The sequence below is a fragment of the Somniosus microcephalus genome, chromosome 15 (genome assembly GCF_052327205.1).
Source record: "Somniosus microcephalus isolate GS21.2 chromosome 15, FLI_Smic_1.0, whole genome shotgun sequence".
NCBI classification, from domain to species: Eukaryota; Metazoa; Chordata; class Chondrichthyes; order Squaliformes; family Somniosidae; genus Somniosus; species Somniosus microcephalus.
In genome coordinates this window covers 43,275,114-43,295,522 of record NC_141001.1, presented here as the reverse complement: position 1 = coordinate 43,295,522, position 20,409 = coordinate 43,275,114, and the positions used below count along the sequence as shown (strand labels likewise).

Genomic DNA, 20,409 nt, shown 5'->3' with positions numbered 1-20,409 from the left:
CCCGGAACAATGATAGGGTTCCCCTTGTCCTCACCTTTCACCCCACCAGCCTCCACATTCAACGGATCATCCTCCGCCATTTCCGCTACCTCCAAAGTGATCCCACCACCAAACGCATCTTCCCCTCCCCTCCCCTTTCAGCATTCTGTAGGGACCGCTCCCTCCGAGACACCCTAGTCCACTCCTCTATCACCCCAAACTGCCCTTCCCCTTCGCCTGGCACCTTCCCGTGCAAGCGCAGGAGATGTAACACCTGCCCCTATACCTCCCCCCTTCCCACTGTCCAGGGCCCCAAACACTCCTTCCAGGTGAAACAGCGATTTACTTGTACTTCTTGCAATCTAGTATACTGTATTCGCTGCTCACGATGCGGTCTCCTCTACATTGGCAAGACCAAACGCAGATTGGGTGACCGCTTTGCGGAACACCTCCGTTCAGTCCGTAAGGGTGACCCCGAGCTTCCGGTCGCCTGTCATTTTAATTCACCGCTCCATTCCCACTCGGACCTCACCATCCTTGGCCTCTAGTATTGTTCCACGGAAGCTCAACGTAAACTCGAGGAACAGCACCTCATCTTCCAATTAGGCACTTTGCAGCCTTCCGGACTCAATATCGAGTTCAACAATTTCAGATCATAACCTCGGCCCCTATTACTTTTTTACTTATAATTTTTTCCACCCCTTTGTTTTGGGTCTTCCTTTCCCCCCCCCCCCCCCCTTTCCTTTTGTTTCTCTCTCCCACCTGGCAGCTGTCTCCTATCCTGCCAGCACACTTCACACCTAATCTCAGCTGTCTTTTGTCTCCACTGAGCCATTACCATCTCGTCTGGTTTCGAATACCTTTTATTGTCTCTTTTACTTCCTTTGTTCGATTGCAGCCCTGCCTTCGATCTATTTTCTTTTCTTTCCAGTTTTGAAGAAGGGTTTCGACCTGAAACGTTAACTCAGATTTCTCTCCACGGATGTTGCCTGACCTGCTGAGTTTTTCCAGCAATTTCTGTTGTTATTTCAAAAGTATACTGTCTGGACCTGCTGTTTTGTGATGCATTATGTTAGATCCGTGGTTCAGTGGATAAATAATTACACGGATGCTGTACATAAACAAATAACAGGTCTTTACTGGAGGAGGGCAATCTCTAGACTGGAGTACAGAGACATGCGCACAGCTTATATACCGGTGTGGTTACTGCCGGTACTACAGTATACAGGAGCTGTAAAAAGTAGTTCTGACTTAAAGCACATACACTACAATTCCTCCCTTTTTAGATTAATAATACCCCCTTAATATTCAAATAACAATTACATTTTTACATGTACATTCAATAACAAAAGTCCATTTATAGATTCAGTCTTTGGGGCGGCTTCCTGACCCTTTCGGGATAGCGCCTTTCTGGAGGTTCTTGTTCTTGGTGCAGAGGCGATTCTGACCCCCTTTCATCGGGTAGTTCAGCGGGTTCCACTGCTACTGGGTCTGAAGTAGATACTACCGGAATGTCGAGTTCATCCTCAGGTACTCGAGACATGGGGTTGACGCATTCCTGTGATGCTAAGATCTGATCGACGTAGCGTCTCACAATGTTCTCCCCGACATCCACTGTGTACATTAATGGCCCCTGCCTTGTACATATTGTTCCAGGTTGCCACTTCTCTGTTCGATAGTCCCGGGCCAAGACTGGTTGCCCTACATTGAAGCTCCTTGTCGGCTTCTTGTTGATGTGCTGGAATTGATTGTCCTCAACATTTCCTCGCACATTTGGTCTGAGCAAGTCCAGATGAGATCTCAACCTTCGGTTAAAGAACATCATGGCCGGGGTCTGGTTGGTAACTGCATGTATCGCGTTTCGGTAGGCTAATAAGAAATTGTCCATCTTATGCTGTAGTGGAATTTCCTCGTCGCACATGGCCTTTATCGCCTTCTTAAAGGTTTGTACGAACCTCTCAGCCAATCCATTAGTGGCTGGATGATACGGGGCGGATGTGTAATGCCTTACCCCATTCCTTTTCATGAATTTTTGGAACTCGTCGGACACAAACTGTGGTCCATTATCAGAGCAGATCTGCTCTGGCAACCCGTTTCTGGCAAATATGGTCCGTAGGACTGCAATCGTTTTCTCTGTAGTGGTTGAAGACATCTTTATCACCTCAGGCCACTTTGAATCAGCATCCACTGCTATTAAGAACATTGAGTCCATGAATGGACCAGCGAAATCAATGTGCACCCGTTGCCATGGAGAGGAGGGTCACTCCCATGGGTGTAGAGGGGCATGTGGTGGTGCATTTTGGACCTTCTGGCATCCTAAGCAGCTCTTAGTTAGGTCTTCGATTTGTTGATCGATTCCCGGCCACCACACATAAGCCCTAGCTAGGCTTTTCATTTTCATTCCCCCCAGATGACCTTCATGTAGCTCATTTAGCACTCTCTCCCTTAACTTGGGTGGAATCACCACTCTGGATCCACACATCACTGTCCCCTGGCATACTGACAGCTGTTCTCTTCTGGATGAGAATGCTGGCAACAGTGAGTCGCCATGTGTTGGCCATCCCCTCACCGTCAATTCATATACCCGTGACAGCGTCGGATCATTGAGGGTCTCCTCTATATCCGCGTTTGTTACTGGCAATCATTCAATTATCGACGAATAAAATATCTCGATAGGGTCCACTGCTGGTGCTTCCTCCACAGTAGGCAGTGGCAGGCGCGATAGCCCATCAGCGTTCCCATGCTGTCTCGTGCCTTTATATTCTATTTCATATTGATTCGCCCCTAGAAACAGGGACCATCTTTGTAACCGCTGTGCAGTCATTACTGGCACGCCCTTCTTAGGATTAAAGATGGAGACAAGTGGTTGGTGGTCAGTCAGCAAGGTGAACTTCTGTCCATGCAGATAGATAGAGGGAGAGATGCACAGGGCGTACGCAATACCTCAAGCAGAGACAATCCATTAAGAGACACTAGGCAGATGTGCAGCAGCATCTACTTCCGCCTTATGGATCAGAAAATGAAAAAAATAAAAAAAAATTAAAAAATTTAAAAAAATTAAAAAATTAAAAAATTAAGGACTAGTTACTAGAAAGAGCTGTAACCAAGTAGTATTAGCATTTATAGACAATTGAGATGATCTTTTTTTCCCCCATTTAGACACGACAAACACATATCATTCTTTAACCTATCATAGTAAAAGATCAAACTTAACATGAAATCCTTATATATTTCGACCTGGAATATCCAAGGTCTACGCTCTTCGGTGCTCGATGTGAAGAGTAGGACCTCAGAGTTCATAGATGAAACTAAAGATCTGGATATTATCATTTTACAGGAAACTTGGTATAGAGGAGAAGGACACACTGGCCGTCCCCAAGGGTACACAGAGCTGGTGGTCCCCTCCAATAAATTGCCAGGAGTAACCCAAGGCAGAGACTCTGGAGGCATACTGATTTGGTTTAAAACAGAGCTTAAGAATTGCATCAAATTTATAAAAAAGGGCGAAAACCACATGTGGCTCAAAATTGAGAGGGGGATTATCTCTAACACTCAAGGTGTTTTCATTTGCGCACTCTATATCCCCCCAATGGAATCCCCGTACTTTAAAGAGGACACCTTCTCCAACATTGAGAGGGAGATTATCCAATTCCAGGCCCAGGGGAACGTGTTGATCTGTGGTGACCTCAATTCAAGAACTGGCGAAGAACCAGACTTCACCAATAATCAGGGAAACAATTGCATATTCGGGAATAACCACTTTGATATCCCTTCCCATCCATACAGGCATAACTGCGACAAACAGACAAATACTAACGGAAAACAGCTCCTGCAGCTCTGTCGAAGCCTGGGTCTGTACATTGTCAATGGTAGGTTCATGGGAGACCTCTTAGGAAGATCGACCTATTGCTCACCTCTTGGCTGTAGCACCGTAGACTATATGATTACGGATTTGGACCCATCCTCTTTCAGAGCATTCACAGTCAAACCACAAACAACACTGTCAGACCACATTCAAATTACTATGTATCTTAAAAAGACAGAAACAACCAACACAGAAACACAACCCAGTAAGCTGTACAACACCAAAAAATCATACAGATGGGCCAAAAACAGCACGGAAAAATACCAGAAAGCAATTAGCAATCAATCAACTCAAGCTCTCTTGGACACCTTTCTATACACTCACAATAAAGAAGGCTTAAACCGGGCAGTGAATAACCTAAATAATATTTTTGATAATTTGGCAACAAGGTCAAACTTGAAAGCTCGCAAGAACAAACCCAAAACAAAAACTATGAAAAATGGTTTGACCCAGATTGCCATAACATGAGGAAAAAAGTTAGAAAAATATCAAACCAAAAACACAGACAGCCAGAAAATGAGGAATTACGCCTTACTTATTGTCAGACACTAACACAATACAGAAACACACTCAGAACCAAAAAAGAGCAGTATATTAAGAATACACTCAGCTCCATTGAGGAATCCATTGATTCCAATTGTTTCTGGGACAACTGGAATACATTACACAAAAAACAACACGACGAATTGGCCATTCAAAATGGAGACACATGGGAAAACCACTTTGAAAAATTATACCAGAAAAACACACAAAGGCCAGAGCAACACCAAATATGCAAAAAACTGGAAAAGCTCGAAATGGCCATAAAAGATAACCAAAACCCGCTAGACTCCATAATAACAGAAAAAGAACTATTTGAAAAACTCAAGGACCTGCGACCAGGAAAAGCTTGCGGTGCAGACGGCATACTAAGCGAGATGATTAAACACACAGACGATAAAATGAAACTGGCTATCCTAAAACTCTTCAACTTGGTTCTGAGTGTTGGTTACTTCCCTGATATCTGGAACAAAGGACTCATAATGCCCATATACAAAAGTGGGGACAAAGTCGACCAAAATAACTATCGAGGCATCTGTGTAAACAGTAACCTGGGGAAGGTATTCTGTAGTATCATAAACAAAAGACTTATAAACTTCCTTGAGGAGCACAATGTCTTGAGTAAAAGCCAAATTGGATTCCTACCAAACTATAGAACATCAGATCATATCTTCACCCTACAGACCCTAATTGACAAACATGTTCATCAAAACAAAAGCAAAATCTATGCATGCTTTATAGATTTCCAGAAGGCTCTCGATTCCATCTGGCACGACGGTCTATTCCAGAAACTTATCGAAAGCGGGGTAGGGGGAAAAACATATGATGTAATTAAATCAATGTATACAAACAATAAATGTGCAGTTAAAATTGGAGACAAACAAACAAAATACTTCCCACAGGGGCGGGGGGTGATGCAGGGCTCGCCCATCTCACCGACACTCTTTAATATTTACATAAATGAATTGGCAAAACTACTTGAACAATCTACAGCACCCGGCCTCACCCTATATGAATCCAAGGTTAAATTCCTCCTCTATGCAGATGGCCTGGTTCTGCTGTCACCAACTAAGGAGGGTCTACAGCAGAACCTGGATCTGCTGGAGTCGTTCTGCCAGACCTGGGCCCTGATAATAAATCCCCAAAAAACCAAAGTCCTTGTGTTCCAGCAAAGATCCAGACATCAGGGACCCAAAATAAATTTCACACTAGGAACAACCAAAATTGAACAAACCACTAACTACACATACTTGGGCTTAAAAATCAGTTCTATGGGAAATTTTCATCTAGCTGTGAATAAACTGAAAGAGAAAGCAAGAAGGGCTTTCTATGCCATTAAAAAATCAATCCAAATAGAAATCCCAATTAGCATTTGGCTCAAAATTTTTAAATCAGTAATTGAACCAATTGCACTCTATTGGCAGTGAGGTGTGGGGACCGCTAACACAACAAGAATTTGCAAAATGGGACAAACACCCAATTGAGATCCTACATGCAGAATTCTGTAAAAGTATCCTCCGGACTCAAAGGAAAACCGTAAACAATGCATGCAGGGCAGAACTAGGCCAATATCCATTAATAATCACTATCCAAAAAAGAGCCACCAAATTTTGGAAACACCTAAAAATGAGCAACCCCCACTGCTATCATTACGAAGCCCTGAAATGCCAAGAGAGGACCATAGTCCTGGGACTCAGTGAAGTAACTACTAACACTACTAACAATAACCAGCCCCAGGACAGTGACAGCGTAACACAAAGAATTCGACCCAACACAATCGTCACTAAGCAAAAGGAAAAATATCTGTCATATTGGGCAGAAACAACAAAAACCCAAAACAAACTCAATTGCTACTTGGCCCCAAACAGACAATACAACATGGCTGATTACCTGACCATGGTAAAGGATAGCAAACTGAGAAAAACCTTGACAATGTACAGACTTAGTGAACATAGCCTGGCGATCGAAAAAGGTAGACACAGGCAGACCCGGCTAGCAAGAGAGGACAGGATATGCTCTCACTGCAGTCAGGGAGTGGTGGAGACAGAGATGCACTTCCTCACAGCTTGTAGAAAATATCAGGGCATAAGGGAGAATTTCTACCCAAAATTCACAAAAATATGCCCGGAATTCAGAAATTTGAATGACGACCAAAAACTCCCATACCTACTAGGGGAAGAGAGAAATTGTGTAACCTTAGCGGCACACTATGTTACAGCTTGCCATAAACAGAGGGACAACCACTAAATATAAGAAAAGAGTATATACAAATTATATGAATGTATATTTATACACTCAGGGATATATCTGTTTATACACTGTATGGATAGATCTGTATTTATGTGTTCAACCATGAATGTTTTTCGATGCTTTGGCAACATAAGATGTACCTTGTCATGCCAATAAAGCGATTTGAATTGAATTGAATTGAATTGAATAGTGGTTGAATTTTTTTACTCCCCATACTAGGCTGAGGGCCTCCCTGTCAATCTGGGCGTAGTTGCGCTCGGCTGAGGTTAGTGACCGAGACGCAAAGGCTACTGGCCTCTCCAAACCGTCCAGGAATTTTTGCGACAGCACCGCTCCAATGCCGTAGGGTGGTGCATCACATGCCAAAGGAATTGGTAGTGCTGGGTTGAAATGGGCCAACACCTCTTTTGATGTGATCAATTCTTTACACTTCTGGAAAGCTCGTCTACGTTCGTCATCCCACTTCCATGGTACCCCTGTTTGCAGTAGGGTGTTCAGCGGGTGTAATACCATAGACAAATTTGGTAAGAACTTGTGGGAATAGTTTACCAGCCCGAGGAACGACCTCAGTTGTGACACATTTTCCTGTGCTGGAGCCTTGACTACTGCCTCTATCTTGTCAGGGGACTTATGTAACCCCTCTTCATCGATGACGTGGCCGCAATACGAGATCTGTTTCTGGAAAAACTCGCACTTGTGGCGATTAGCTCGTAGCCCATATTCCTTTAATCTGGCGAGCACCTTCTCCAAGTTAGCGAGGTGCTCACTGTCATTTTCGCCCGTGACCAAGATGTCGTCCAAATAACACTGGGTCCCTGGAATCCCTTGCAGGACCTGATCCATCGCCCTTTGCCAGATAGCCGGAGCCGAGGCTACTCCAAACACCAGCCGGTTGTATTGATAGAGACCTTTATGGGTGTTGATCGTAAGGTAATGTTTCGAAGCTTCTTTTACCTCCATTTGCAAGTACGCCTGGGCTAGATCAATTTTTGTGAAGCGTTTACCACCAGATAGCGAGGCGAAAATATCCTCAATTCATGGAAGCGGATATTGCACCGTGTGAAGGACTGGGTTCACTGTCACCTTAAAATCCCCACAGATGCGGACCTTCTTTGGTTCCCCAGGCGTATTACTCAACGACCTCTTCATTACAGGAATGATGGGTGTAGCCCACTCGCTCCAGTCCACTTTGGACAGTACTCCTGAACGTTCCAACCCTTCCAGCTCTGCTTCAGCCGCTGGTCTGATCGCATAAAGCACTGGTCTGGCCTTCAGAAACTTTGGGCTTGCATTATCCTCTATTTTAATTGCTGCTGTTATTCCTTTTAGTGTTCCTAGTCCCTCCTGGAACACTTCTTTTGCGTCAGTTAGCATTTTTGACAGTCGTCCAGGTGTGATGTCGTCATCCTTTTTGGCCTCCACCTTCAGTGCCTGTATGGAATGCCAATCTAAATGTATCTTCCGGATCCATTCACATCCTGGCAGTGGTGGTCCTCCATTTGGCAATACATATATATCCATTTTAGGTATTTCCTGACCTTTATATGTCACTTTCACCCTTATTTTTCCTTTGGGGTAGACTTTTTGCCCCGTATACGTCTTCAAGACAATCTCTGTAGCTTTCAAGGGTATGTGTGAAAATAGCCGCTTGTAGTCTCTTTGATTTATGACTGTTAGAGCTGACCCTGTGTCCAATTCCATTTCCACTTGGACTCCGTCTATCTTGAGTGTAACCCAGATAGTCTGGTGATCCTCCATTTCGGTTACATTATGTAGTTTCAGACAACCCAGCTCCTTGCTTCCGGAGTCTGTGTCACTTTTCTGTTCGTCTGAACCACTGTCCATCACCTGGTGTACCTTTTTTACTTCTCCTGTGGAGATTTCTTACTGTTGGTTTTCTTCCCAGACCTGCAGACTCTTGCTATGTGTCCTGCTTTCCCACACTGTCTGCACACTTGGTCCTTGAACCAACAATCTTTCTGGTCATGTGTTGTTCTGCCGCAGCGATAGCACTTCCCTGTTCCATAGGTCATTTCATTGGTGCCATATTCTTGCGGTCTCCGTCGTATCTCTGCAGCGCCCCTTGCAGCTGCTTCGTGTGATACTGCCATACTGAAAGCTTTGTCCAGCGTAAGGTCCTTTTCTGATGGAAGCCGTTTCTGGGTTCCTTCACTTTGTAGCCCACACACAAACTTGTCCCTTAACGTGTCTGCTAGTCCCGCTCCAAACTGGCAGTATTTCAATAGCTTGCGCAGTTCCGTTAGGTACTCAGCATTGCTTTCGTCTTTGTGTTGGTTCCTTTTATGGACCTTAAATCGTTCTGCTATCAGCAGCAGTGTGGGGTTTAAGTGGTCCTGTAGGATTTCTACTATGCTTTCAAAATTCTTGTTTACCGGCTTCTCTGGGGTTATTAGATTTCACAGTAACCCATAAGTTTTTGCACCCATGGAATTTAACAGAACCAGTGCTTTATTAGCATCTGGCACTTCATTCGCCCTGCAGTACACCTCAATACGTTCCACATATGTCGCCCAATCTTCGACTTCATTGTCGAACGTAGAGATACTGCCACTCTTCGGCATCCTTGGTTGTGCATTAACTATCACCAATGGCGCCTCCCGCGCTTCCCCTTCTTCTCCGCTGGCACAAAATGGCGTCTCCCGCGCTTTCCTTCCTTCCCGCGCTCGCCCGTCTTCTCTGCTGCGGCTTCGCAAAATGGCGTCTCCCGCACTCTTCCTTCTTCTCCGCGGCTCAATGGCGCCTCCCGCGCTCTCCCTGCTTCTCCGCGGCTCAATGGCATCTCCTCTTGCTTCGCCCCGTGGACCCTGATCAGCCCGTGATCCCTGGCTGTGCTCTGCGCGTTCTTCTCTTGATATTTGTCGACGCCGCTCAGTCTAGAACCCGGCTGTTTCTTACCCTCTCGCTCTCCGGTTTTTGCAGTATTTTTCCTCGACGCCGCTTGGTGATCAACCCCCGGTTGCGCCCTGCTCTCTTCACCCTTTTTCTTACCCCGTCGACGCTGCCCGGCTCTCTCTCTCTGCCGTCGGTCAGCTCCAGCCGCCGCTGCTCGGGAAGGGTCTGCTCTGGACCTGTCGTCGGTCTCTTACTGCTCGTTGTGGCTGGGGAACCAAGCCCGGCTCTCCACAGCCTCCCCAGCGAAGTTAGATCGCTGCCTGACTGCTGGGCGGTTGCTCGCGGTTGACGCCCGTGTTCCTGGACTCGACTATTTTTTTTGTTTTTTTTTTGTTTAATGTTGCAGGTAGATTCGCATCAACACTCGTCGCCACTGTTAGATCCGTGGTTCAGTGGATAAATAATTACACGGATGCTGTACATAAACAAATAACAGGTCTTTACTGGAGGAGGGCAATCTCTAGACTGGAGTACAGAGACATGCGCACAGCTTATAAACCGGTGTGGTTACTGCCGGCACTACAGTATACAGGAGCTGTAAAAAGTAGTTCTGACTTAAAGCACATACACTACACATTACAGCTACAGGCCCAGACATACCTACCTGGCAACAAACAAAGAACGGTGTCTCTGGAGGCGGTTACATAGCTATCATTATCTGCTTCTGGAAGACCTGCAGACAACATCCAACCTATGGGACGGAACTGCCAGTTACCATATAGGTGACTGCAGCCGTCAGTTTCTATGCCTCAGGCTAATGCAGAGGTCATCAGCAGCATCAATAGGCTCCCAATGCTTTATTCAACAGGGACAACAATTTCATCTCCTTTCCCACCGAATGGCAACAGCAGGATGACGGGGCTGTGAAATTCTGACTTTCCAAAAGCAAAGTGGGTGACTGATAGTGCCCATGTGCCCATCCAGTCCTCCAACCACAATGGCCCAATATGAATAAATATGAAAGGAGTTCTGCTTCATCAGTGTGCAGCTGAGCAATGACCAATGGCACTGTGTCACACAGGTCCATGAGTCCTTCGCAGGCAGCAGTCATGATGCTTTCATTTGAAGGCAGTCATCTGAGCCTGGCTTATTTGAAGATGAAGGCAGACTGGAAAAAAGGCTTCTGGAGGACTTTCTTTAGCCTTGGCTATTGACACTCTTACTACACTGATGGCCTTGGGGAATCAGGTCAACCTTCTCACACCCACCTCATACAACACCTCCACTTCACCAGCCAACAAACATGCTGTCGCCACAGACTCCATTTCCTGCTCAAACATTTGCTTTGCCATCCACCGTTTTTTTTGCCAGCTATTTCCTTTGACAAGTTCCCAGTGCCAGACTCAGTCCAGGCTGGGAGCTTACTTTAAATAATATATGATGGCTGCTCCCAGAAGATAGGAAAGAGTTGACCGTTCATGATTTGTGCGAACGAAAGACTTGCAGTCCTCTGGTCTGGGACTGGAAAATATATCCTAGTCATCATCTTTCTGTAATTTTCTGCCTATCTTATTGGACTAGTTACTTTTGAAAAAGTTGTCCTTCTGTACAACACAGCATATCCCTTGTTTCCCTAGTCAACAAAATAGACCAAGCAGGTTCCTCCCATCTGCGTTTTCCAGGGATCTTGCTGTGTAATCCTCCGACCAGGTTTCCTCTGCACTAATGCAGAGCATTGATTTTTTTTGCGCTTGAAAAATAGTGTTATGCTGGTCCATGGCACAGGCTCATCTGCCCTGGCAGCTCAGAGGTCTGGTTGTGCCAAATCTTCCAATGGAAGTCTCTAATCCCTAATTTGAATATGCTACTAGCATATGAAAGCCATGCCCAGAGAGCTTGGGTTATAGCACACTTAGCTGGGAGGCAGTAAATATGGACATAGCCGCTCTAAAAGAATCTCACCATTGAAGGGCAAAATGGCTAATTGCTCACAATGACCTAGCGGAGACATGTGGACAGCACTGCTTTTGATGCTGAAAGGTTGGAGATCCTGCTTCAGGGGGTGCACTAAAGGAGGGTGGCCCTATTTCGAACTGAATGCCCTCCACCCCAATAAAACTTAAGTGTAAGCAGATGGAGAAAGGTTGAAGACTCAGTCAATGCAATTGCCCAGATCCCTTGTATCTGGCTGCAAATGAAAAAGAAGTTTGCTGCTATCAGTAAGAAGGTAAAGCTAACTAATTTTTCTTTCTTTTCTTGTGGATGTCCTTCAAACGTGGTACAAACCTAAACTGGAGTGTCTGGACTATGTAAGTGACCAAGCCCAGAAATACAGATGAATTCAGGCCACGTCAGGTGGAGCACTTTTCAGGTGCATGTTCCATGATGAGTTGGGAGGGGACAGGAGGAGGAAAATCGGCAAAACAAAGTGTATCTCCTGTTGCCAGGCTGTAACAAAGTGTATTTTTAAATGTTTACATTGTTGCTGAAGAGATGTGTGTGTATGTGATTGTTAACATTTGAATACAATGTGTTTCATCAGGTAGAGAACGCAGTGAAGGACGTGTATGATTTTCTATATGACGATTACATGAGAAACATCTCAAGCCCTTCAAAGCAGAATTTAGTAGCCATTCACTCAACTGTAAGTAATGGTATTATCAGCTTCCACTGTCCCATCAGACTTCTGCTGTAGTAGAGATACTAATTGGAAACTATGAAATGTAGACATTACAGAAATCTGACAACAACAACAAAACTTGCATTTATATAGTGTAGATATGTGGTTGGAAGCTCACCTCGGGGTCAAATAAGACACCAAGGTTGCAAACGGTCTGGTTTAGCTTCTGACAGTTGCCAGGGAGAGGGGTGGAGTCGGTGGCTAGGGAACGGAGTTTGTGGCGGGGACCGAAGACAATGGCTTCAGTCTTCCCAATATTTAGTTGGAGGAAATTTATGCTCATCCAGAACTGGATGTCAGACAAGCAGTGTAACAAATTAGAGACAATGGATGGGGTCGAGCGAGTTGGTGGTGAGGCAGAGCTGGGTGTCGTCCGCACACATGTGGAACCTGACGTGTTTTCGTATGATGTTGCCGAGGGGCAGCATGTAGATGAAAAATAGGAGGGGACCAAGGATAGATCCTTGAGGGACTCCAGAAGTAACGATGCGGGAGCGGGATCTGAAGTCATTGCAGGTGATTCTCTGGCTACGATTGGATAGATAAGAATGGAACCAGCTTTGTTGACAAAAACTCTCAGCTATGCACAAAATGGTTGCCACATTTAACTGCACTACATTTGTATTGAAGCACTTTGAGAGATATAAGGCACTGTGTGAATGCAATTCTTCATTTTCTTTCAGCGGGTTAAGGCAGTGGGCAGCTGAGCCATACAGACCAGGAAGGTTTGATCCCTAGTCAGTGCTGAGGTAACAGATCATGGCTAAGGCCCCATGATAAGTATTGCAATTGGACTCAGCCTGCCAACACCCATTGTTTAGGGTCATGCAGAGTGGGTACTTGGGTGAGTTACCAGACAACGATAAACATTCATGCCAACCTATAAAAGTTGACACAACCCCAGAAATTGCTGACAACTCAAAAAGCAGCCCTGAATATAGTTGTGAGGTGCCATTTGAACTGCATATAAAGAAATCGGATGCATGGGTTTAGGAGTCAGAGTTCCCAGCAATTATGCCCCCATTAGACATCATTTTCTTCCGATTTAAGTTGCACACATATAAATAAATCACACACACATAAGGAGCTGGCCAGACTGGTGGAGCTGAACCATTTAAAGGTCCTCAACAGCATGGAGTACTTTTACTTCATACTTGTCTGCATCTTTTGAGAAGGTTTTTTTCTGTTGTGGGAGCTATAGAGTTGCACTTCAGAACTGTCACAGTGAGAGTCTCTCTGGTCATCAGCACATTTTCAACCCCCACTCATAGAAAGGGATACCACTGAGCAGCATGGGTTTCCCTATCGTGATTCTGCTGCTGCTATCCTAACAAGGGTGGAGGAGAACAGAATAGAGCAAAGAAGAGTGAGGCAGCATCAAAAAAGGATGAGGACTGTAATGATATCAGCAAATAGTGATGGTATTTGCCTGTTTGATTATTTATGCCTTACCAGCATATTTGCCTGATTGATTATTTATGCCTGACCAGCAGAGGGCATGTGAGAGACAAGCAGTTTAGTTTTAGTTTCGTTTTAGATGGATCTCTAAGATGGTGTCTCCTGTAATGCTGTTAACTGAGTTGAACATACTTTAGATAAAAAGACATCTCTTTCATGAATGTGTCGTAATTGAACCCACATACAAACCAATACATGGTGACAGAAGTGATTGAAAGAGATGAAGAGGAAAAATCTGAAGTTAAATCAGCTCTCCACATATTAGCAAGCCAAAAGAGAACATCGTTACTTACCATTGGAGAATAGCTAACGAAGTGAAAAAATGGTAGGATTACACCCACCGGTGAAGCTTCAGTTGACAGGTAATGTGGCTGAAAATTGGAGGAGATTCAAACAACGTTTGGAGTTGTATTTAGCGGCAATCGGAGCTGACGAGAAATGTGATAAAATGAAAGCGTCAGTGTTCTTACATGTCGTGGGTGATGAAGCGCTGGGGGTGTATAATAACTTCACATTCGCTGCTGATGGAGACAAAATGAAGTTGGATAAAATAATGGAACAGTTTGAGGCCTACTGCATACCTAAACGTAACGTGATGTTTGAGAGGCACAGATTTTTCACATGTGTACAGAAAACGGGAGAGACTATTGATCAGTATGTGACTGAACTGAGAAACCGAAGCAAAACATGTGAATTTGGGGGACTGACAGACTCGCTGATAAAAGACAGACTGGTGTGTGGTATTCCAGATAATGGTCTAAGGGAAAGACTGCTAAGAGAGCAAAATCTAGACCTGGGAAAAGCCATAGCACTGTGTAGGGCTACAGAGACTGTGAAGTCGCAGGCAAAGGAGCTGTTCAGTGACAGTAGCTGCAACATGGATGCAGTGAGAAAGAACGGACACAAACCATTTAACAAAAAGAGCGCCAATGTGAAAAAAGAGGCGTGGCCAGCGAACAAAAATGAAAGGGACAATCGAAAGTCATGTAGTCGATGCGGTACACAGCATCCACCAAAAAAGTGTCCAGCATATGGTAAAACATGCAATAGTTGCAACAAAAACAACCATTATGCCCGTTGCTGTAAGAACCAAGTGCAACAAAGCAAGGTCCATGCAGTAGATGAAAGCGAGATAGAGGAGTTCTACGTAGATGTTGTGTCTGAAAAGAAAAAAGAGACAGGATGTTGACACTAAAAGTGAATGACATACACATTCCATTTAAATTGGATACTGGAGCACAAGTTAATGTGATATTAGAGACTGATTTTAAGAAAATTAGACCCAGACCAAAGATACATGGAATAAAAGTGAAAGTGACAGGATACTCAGGTACTAATATACCAGTGAAAGGAAGATGCATTGTCAAAGTGACACACAAGGACAGAGAGCACACGCTAGCATTAATCGTGGTGCCAAAGGATGTGCAAGCCATACTAGGTTTAATAGCCTGTGAGAGACTGAACCTGGTAAAGAGAGTCCTCATTGTGGAAAGTGAAGGAGAGACAGTCTATGATGAACTCATGAAAGAGTACAACGACCTATTTAAGGGTCTAGGCTGCCTTCCAGGAGAACACACGATCAGAGTAGATAAAAGTATGCCAACGGTCATACATCCATGCAGAAAAGTTCCGTTTGCTCTTCAAAAGCAACTGAAGGCAGAATTGGACAGGATGGAAAGCCTGAACGTGATTCAGAAGATAGATGAGCCAACTGAGTGGGTGAGTTCCCTCGTCGTTGTGGACAAAAAGAATGGAAAGCTCAGAATTTGCCTGGATCCAAGAGATCTAAACAGAGCAATAAAGAGAGAGCACTTCAAGCTTCCTACACGTGAGGAAATCATGTCACAGTTTGCAAATGCAAAGTATTTCAGCAAGTTAGATGCATCATCAGGATTTTGGCAGATGAAATTGGACGAGGCAAGTTCAAGACTGTGCACGTTCAACAGTCCATTTGGCAGATACAGATTCCTAAGGTTACCATTTGGCATTGCCTCAGCTCCTGAAGTGTATCACAAAACTATCCATATGATCTATGAGCACCTGGAGGGAGTTGATACATCAATGGATGGCATCATAGTATGGGGAACCACGAGAACTGAGCATGACGAGAGACTGAAAAAAGTGCTGGAAGCAACAAGGAAAACAAACCTGAAGCTGAATAGAGAGAAATGCCAGCTCGGGGTGACAGAACTGACATTCGTGGGAGATATCCTTAGCAGTGAGGGCATCAGACCAAATCCCAGAAAGGTGTCCACCATTGAGAATATGCCAAAGCCACAATGCAAAAAGGACGTGCAGAGGTTTAATGGAATGATCAACTACATGGGGAAATTCATATCCAACCTCTCAGAAAAGATGGCGCCACTGAGACGACTAACTGAAAAGAACATAGAATGGGAATGGAATCATGAGCATGAGAAGCCATGGAGCAATCTAAAGAAACTGCTCACAGAGGAACCAGTTCTGAGGTTTTATGACCCAGCGAGACCCATCAAGATATCATCAGATGCATCACAGAGTGGGCTCGGTGCCGTTCTTCTGCAAAAATATGACTACTGGCAACCTATTGCATATGCATCGCGCTCAATGACAGACGCGGAGACGCGATATGCTCAAATAGAAAAGGAGCTGCTCAGCATCACATACGCCTGTGAAAGATTTCACCAGTTTGTGTCAGGACAAGCAATCAGTGTAGAGACTGACCATAAGCCCTTGATTGCATTGTTCCAAAAGTCACTAAATAGCTGTCCACTTAGAATACAAAGAATAATGATCAGGCTGCAACGCTATACACTGAATGTTGCGTATACACCGGGTAAGCTGATGTATACAGCAGACACGTTGTCCAGAGCTGTTGACCCAAGTGAGCCCGCAAACACCAAAATGGATGAAAAAGTGAACGCCTACGTGGACATGATCACAAGTGCACTGCCCATAGCAGATGCAAAAATGGAGCTCATAAAGACTGAGACAAACAAAGATGAAACAATGAGACGACTGAGGAAAAGCATCTTGGATGGATGGCCCAACATGAAGCAAGACTGCTCACCTGACATGGCAGAGTACTGGAACTGCAGGGCGGAACTATCAGTGGTCGAAGACATCATCTACAAAGGAAGTAAAATAGTTATCCCAAAGAGTCTGAGAAAAGAGATGCGAAAAAGGATCCATGGAGGACATCTGGGAATCGAAAAGTGTAAGAAAAGAGCACGAGAGGTGATGTACTGGCCACGAATCAACCAAGATGTGACAAATGAGGTGTCAAACTGCACAATATGCCTGAAATATCGAGCAAGCAATCCGGTAGAACCACTAAAGCCACACCCAGCGCCAGACAGACCTTACCAGAAGGTAGGCGCTGACCTATTCGTATGTCAAGGGAAGGACTATCTTGTAGTCACAGACTATTACTCCCTGTATCCAGAGGTTTGTAGACTGTGCACCACCACTTCAGATGCTGTGATAACATGTATGAAAGCCATATTCTCCAGACATGGCGTGGCAAGCGAGGTCTTCACAGACAACGGACCCCAGTTTTACAATGCAAGTTTCCGACACTTTGCCAAAGAGTGGGACTTTGTCCACACAACGTCAAGTCCTCACTTTCCACAGTCCAATGGACTAGTGGAAAAATCGGTCCAGACAGTGAAAAGACTGATGTGCAAGGCAAAAGACAGTGGAACTGACTTCTACCAGAGCATGCTTGTATACCGCACAACGCTGCTCGAGTGTGGTATGTCACCAGCCCAACTCCTTATGGGACATCTGCTAAGGTCAAACCTACCCATCCCGGAGAACCTCCTGAAAACAAAAGAGGGGGAGAAAGTGAGGAAGTTCAAAGAACAACAGAAAGAAAAGCAAAAGTACTACTATGACAGAGGAACACAAAACCTACCTGAACTCCACACTGGTGACCAAGTAAGGTTCAAAGACAAAACAAACATATGGACTCAGAAGGGAACTGTCCTGAGTGAAGTTCAACCAAGATCATACACCATTCAGACAGATGAGGGTGCTGTTCTGCGAAGAAATCGTCGAGATCTTCTCATGGGACCAGCCACAGCAAGTCAAAAGACTGATACTGTTGAACAACCTGATCACACAGCTGAGAAACCATCATCTGAGGCAACAACTCAGATTCAAGGACAATCAATCAGAAAATGCTCAAGATGCGTGAAGCCTCCTGAGAGGCTCATAGAGCAAGTTTAAGGACTCTTGTTATAGAAGGAAGTAATGTTATCTTATTCTCTCTTCAAGTTTTAGTGTATTTACATATTTCATGTGAACACACAAAACAAGGTTAAAAAACCTTGATAATGATAATGATAATGTAAGTTCATTAAGTGTTACAGTTAAAATGCAGAGTAATACAAAGAAAACATGTTGTTAGATAAAAGTAAAATACTTTTGTTTTAAGAAAGGGAAATGTAATGATATCAGCAAATAGTGATGGTATTTGCCTGTTTGATTATTTATGCCTTACCAGCATATTTGCCTGATTGATTATTTATGCCTGACCAGCAGAGGGCATGTGAGAGACAAGCAGTTTAGTTTTAGTTTCGTTTTAGATGGATCTCTAAGATGGTGTCTCCTGTAATGCTGTTAACTGAGTTGAACATACTTTAGATAAAAAGACATCTCTTTCATGAATGTGTCGTAATTGAACCCACATACAAATCAATACAAGGAAAACCTACTATTACCACCCCCACCCCCCACAATCCGTATATAGGCCCCGCAGACCTTATGAGATACTGAATGAGAAGCTGTGCAATCGGCAACCTGTCTTCACTAAGGAAGCCCTGGATGAGTTTTGCCAGCTTCTGGATGATAGCCTGAAGCCCCGATCAAGTAAGAGAGCAGCTCTATCCATGACTGTCTGTACAACTCTCAACTTTTATGCCACAGACACCTTCCAAGCTGCAACTGGGGACTTTTGCAGCATCACTGAGTTGTATGCTCCTCCACATGCCAGGTTACTGACATTGTTTCAGAGCTGGGGTGTTCAATCATTTTGGAATGACTCCTGGACAATGACATGAAAGGGCTGTTCAGTTCTATCATGTTGCTGATTTCCCCAAAGTTAAAGGAGCAATAGATAGCATCCACATTGCACTACAGGATCGAACTTTGGAGCCAACCAATTTTCTGAATAGAAAGAAATTCTGCTCCCTTAGTGTTCAAATAGAATGTGACCAGTTACAATGAATCCTGACAAATCTTCAGAGTTGCCACAGTGCATCTGTCACAAGAAACCCCAGCCTTCCAGCTCTAATCAGGCAAGACAGCAGACTGTCTGGGTGGCTCCTGGAAGACAAGGCTTCCATCATCAGGGAGCATTCTCGGGGACTCGCTGTGCAAAACATCCAGACAAACTTTCCCTTTTTCTAAGCAGTTGCAGAAAAGCCACAGGAATCTTTGTGCAGCTCACTAATAGCTTGCACTGGAACAGCTGAACATTGAATGACGTGCTCTCAAGCTGCATTGTCATCGGAGCCTACTTGCATGCTACACTGGTTTGCAACCACAGAAAGTGTAATTTGCACTGCCACAGGGCTGGTTGTCTGGGTGCTCTGCCAAGTTCTAACATCTGGATTTCTTGTGCGCGATTCCAGGAAATGATTGCTCACAACTGCCGCAAGCAAATATGCGTGGGTGGCGACCACTATGCTTAAAGCCGTTTGAGAAGATCACCCATCAAGACTATTTGGCCCCAAGACCGCGGAAGGAGTAGGGGTGCGAGAGTTCGGAAATACGCTGCCTCCACCAGCACATATCCTCCTTTTCATTCCTTGCTCATTCTCCCACTCTGAGGCACCACTTTTCAGAACAGCAACATGGCATCAAACGTCTGTTATAAGGCATTCCTCCCTGAAACCAGAGTAAGGCGTCTTTTTCTCCTAAAATATAGGCTGTTTCCAAGATGACCGATCATGTTACACACTCCACCTGGCATAGTCACCAACACGGAGCCAAGCACCGCAGGGCATTAAGATACTGAGTTTGAACAGGGAGGACCAGTTGAAGCACAGACCACCTGTCTTCTAAAGGTAGGCCATTGGGTATCCACCCCATTCCCATGCAGCTGAGAAACATGAGGAGGTGGTAGTGGAAGAACAGCAATCACCTGCTGAGGCTTCCAGCATTAGATATTTCCTGTCTGCATGGCAAGGGATCAATATCCTCCTGGTCCTGCCATCAGGTGGATGATCAAAAGACCATCGAGACAACCTTTCGGGCAACGCTGTACACCCCACAAGTGTTGTCGGTGAATATGCATGGGTCGATGAAACCTTACAACTGCAGAGCACCGTGAAGCAAGCGGCTACTTCATGAGCATATGCGGGGTAGCCCCGAGGACAAAAGGCTACTGACACAAAAAAGGCTATATTCTCCTCTGCAATCCTGTCCAAAGTCGCGGGGGTTGGGGGGAGAGGAATAATTAAGCAAAATCTCGTGGTGAGGTCGACTGCCACCTCATCACCCCAACCTCAATGTCCCAACCTCAATGTACCAGTGTTAGTCGTGGCTCAATTGGTAGCACACTCCCCTCTGAGTCAGAAGGTTGTGGGTTCAAGTCCCACTGCAGGGACTTGTGCACATAAAGCTAGGCTGACATTCCAGTGCAGTGCTGAGGGAGTGCTGCACTGTCAGAGGTGCCGACTTTTGGATGAGAAGTTAAACCAAGGCCCCGTCTGCTCTCTCAGGTGAACGTAAAAGATCCCATGGCACTATTTCGAAGAAGGGTAGGGGAGTTATCCCGGTGTCCTGGCTAATATTTCTA

At 44.9% G+C, this 20,409-nt stretch overlaps 1 protein-coding gene across 1 annotated transcript in view; it reads left to right on the top strand.

Annotated features, from left to right (window-relative positions):
- LOC147106663 (tetraspanin-32-like) overlaps positions 1 to 20,409 on the top strand; it is a 212,866-nt gene that overhangs the window by 121,519 nt on the left and 70,938 nt on the right. Inside the window, exon 5 of the mRNA XM_086007699.1 lies at positions 12,030 to 12,131. Within this exon, the coding sequence (XP_085863825.1) occupies positions 12,030 to 12,131 (102 nt within the window). The remainder of the gene's footprint in view (positions 1 to 12,029; positions 12,132 to 20,409) is intronic.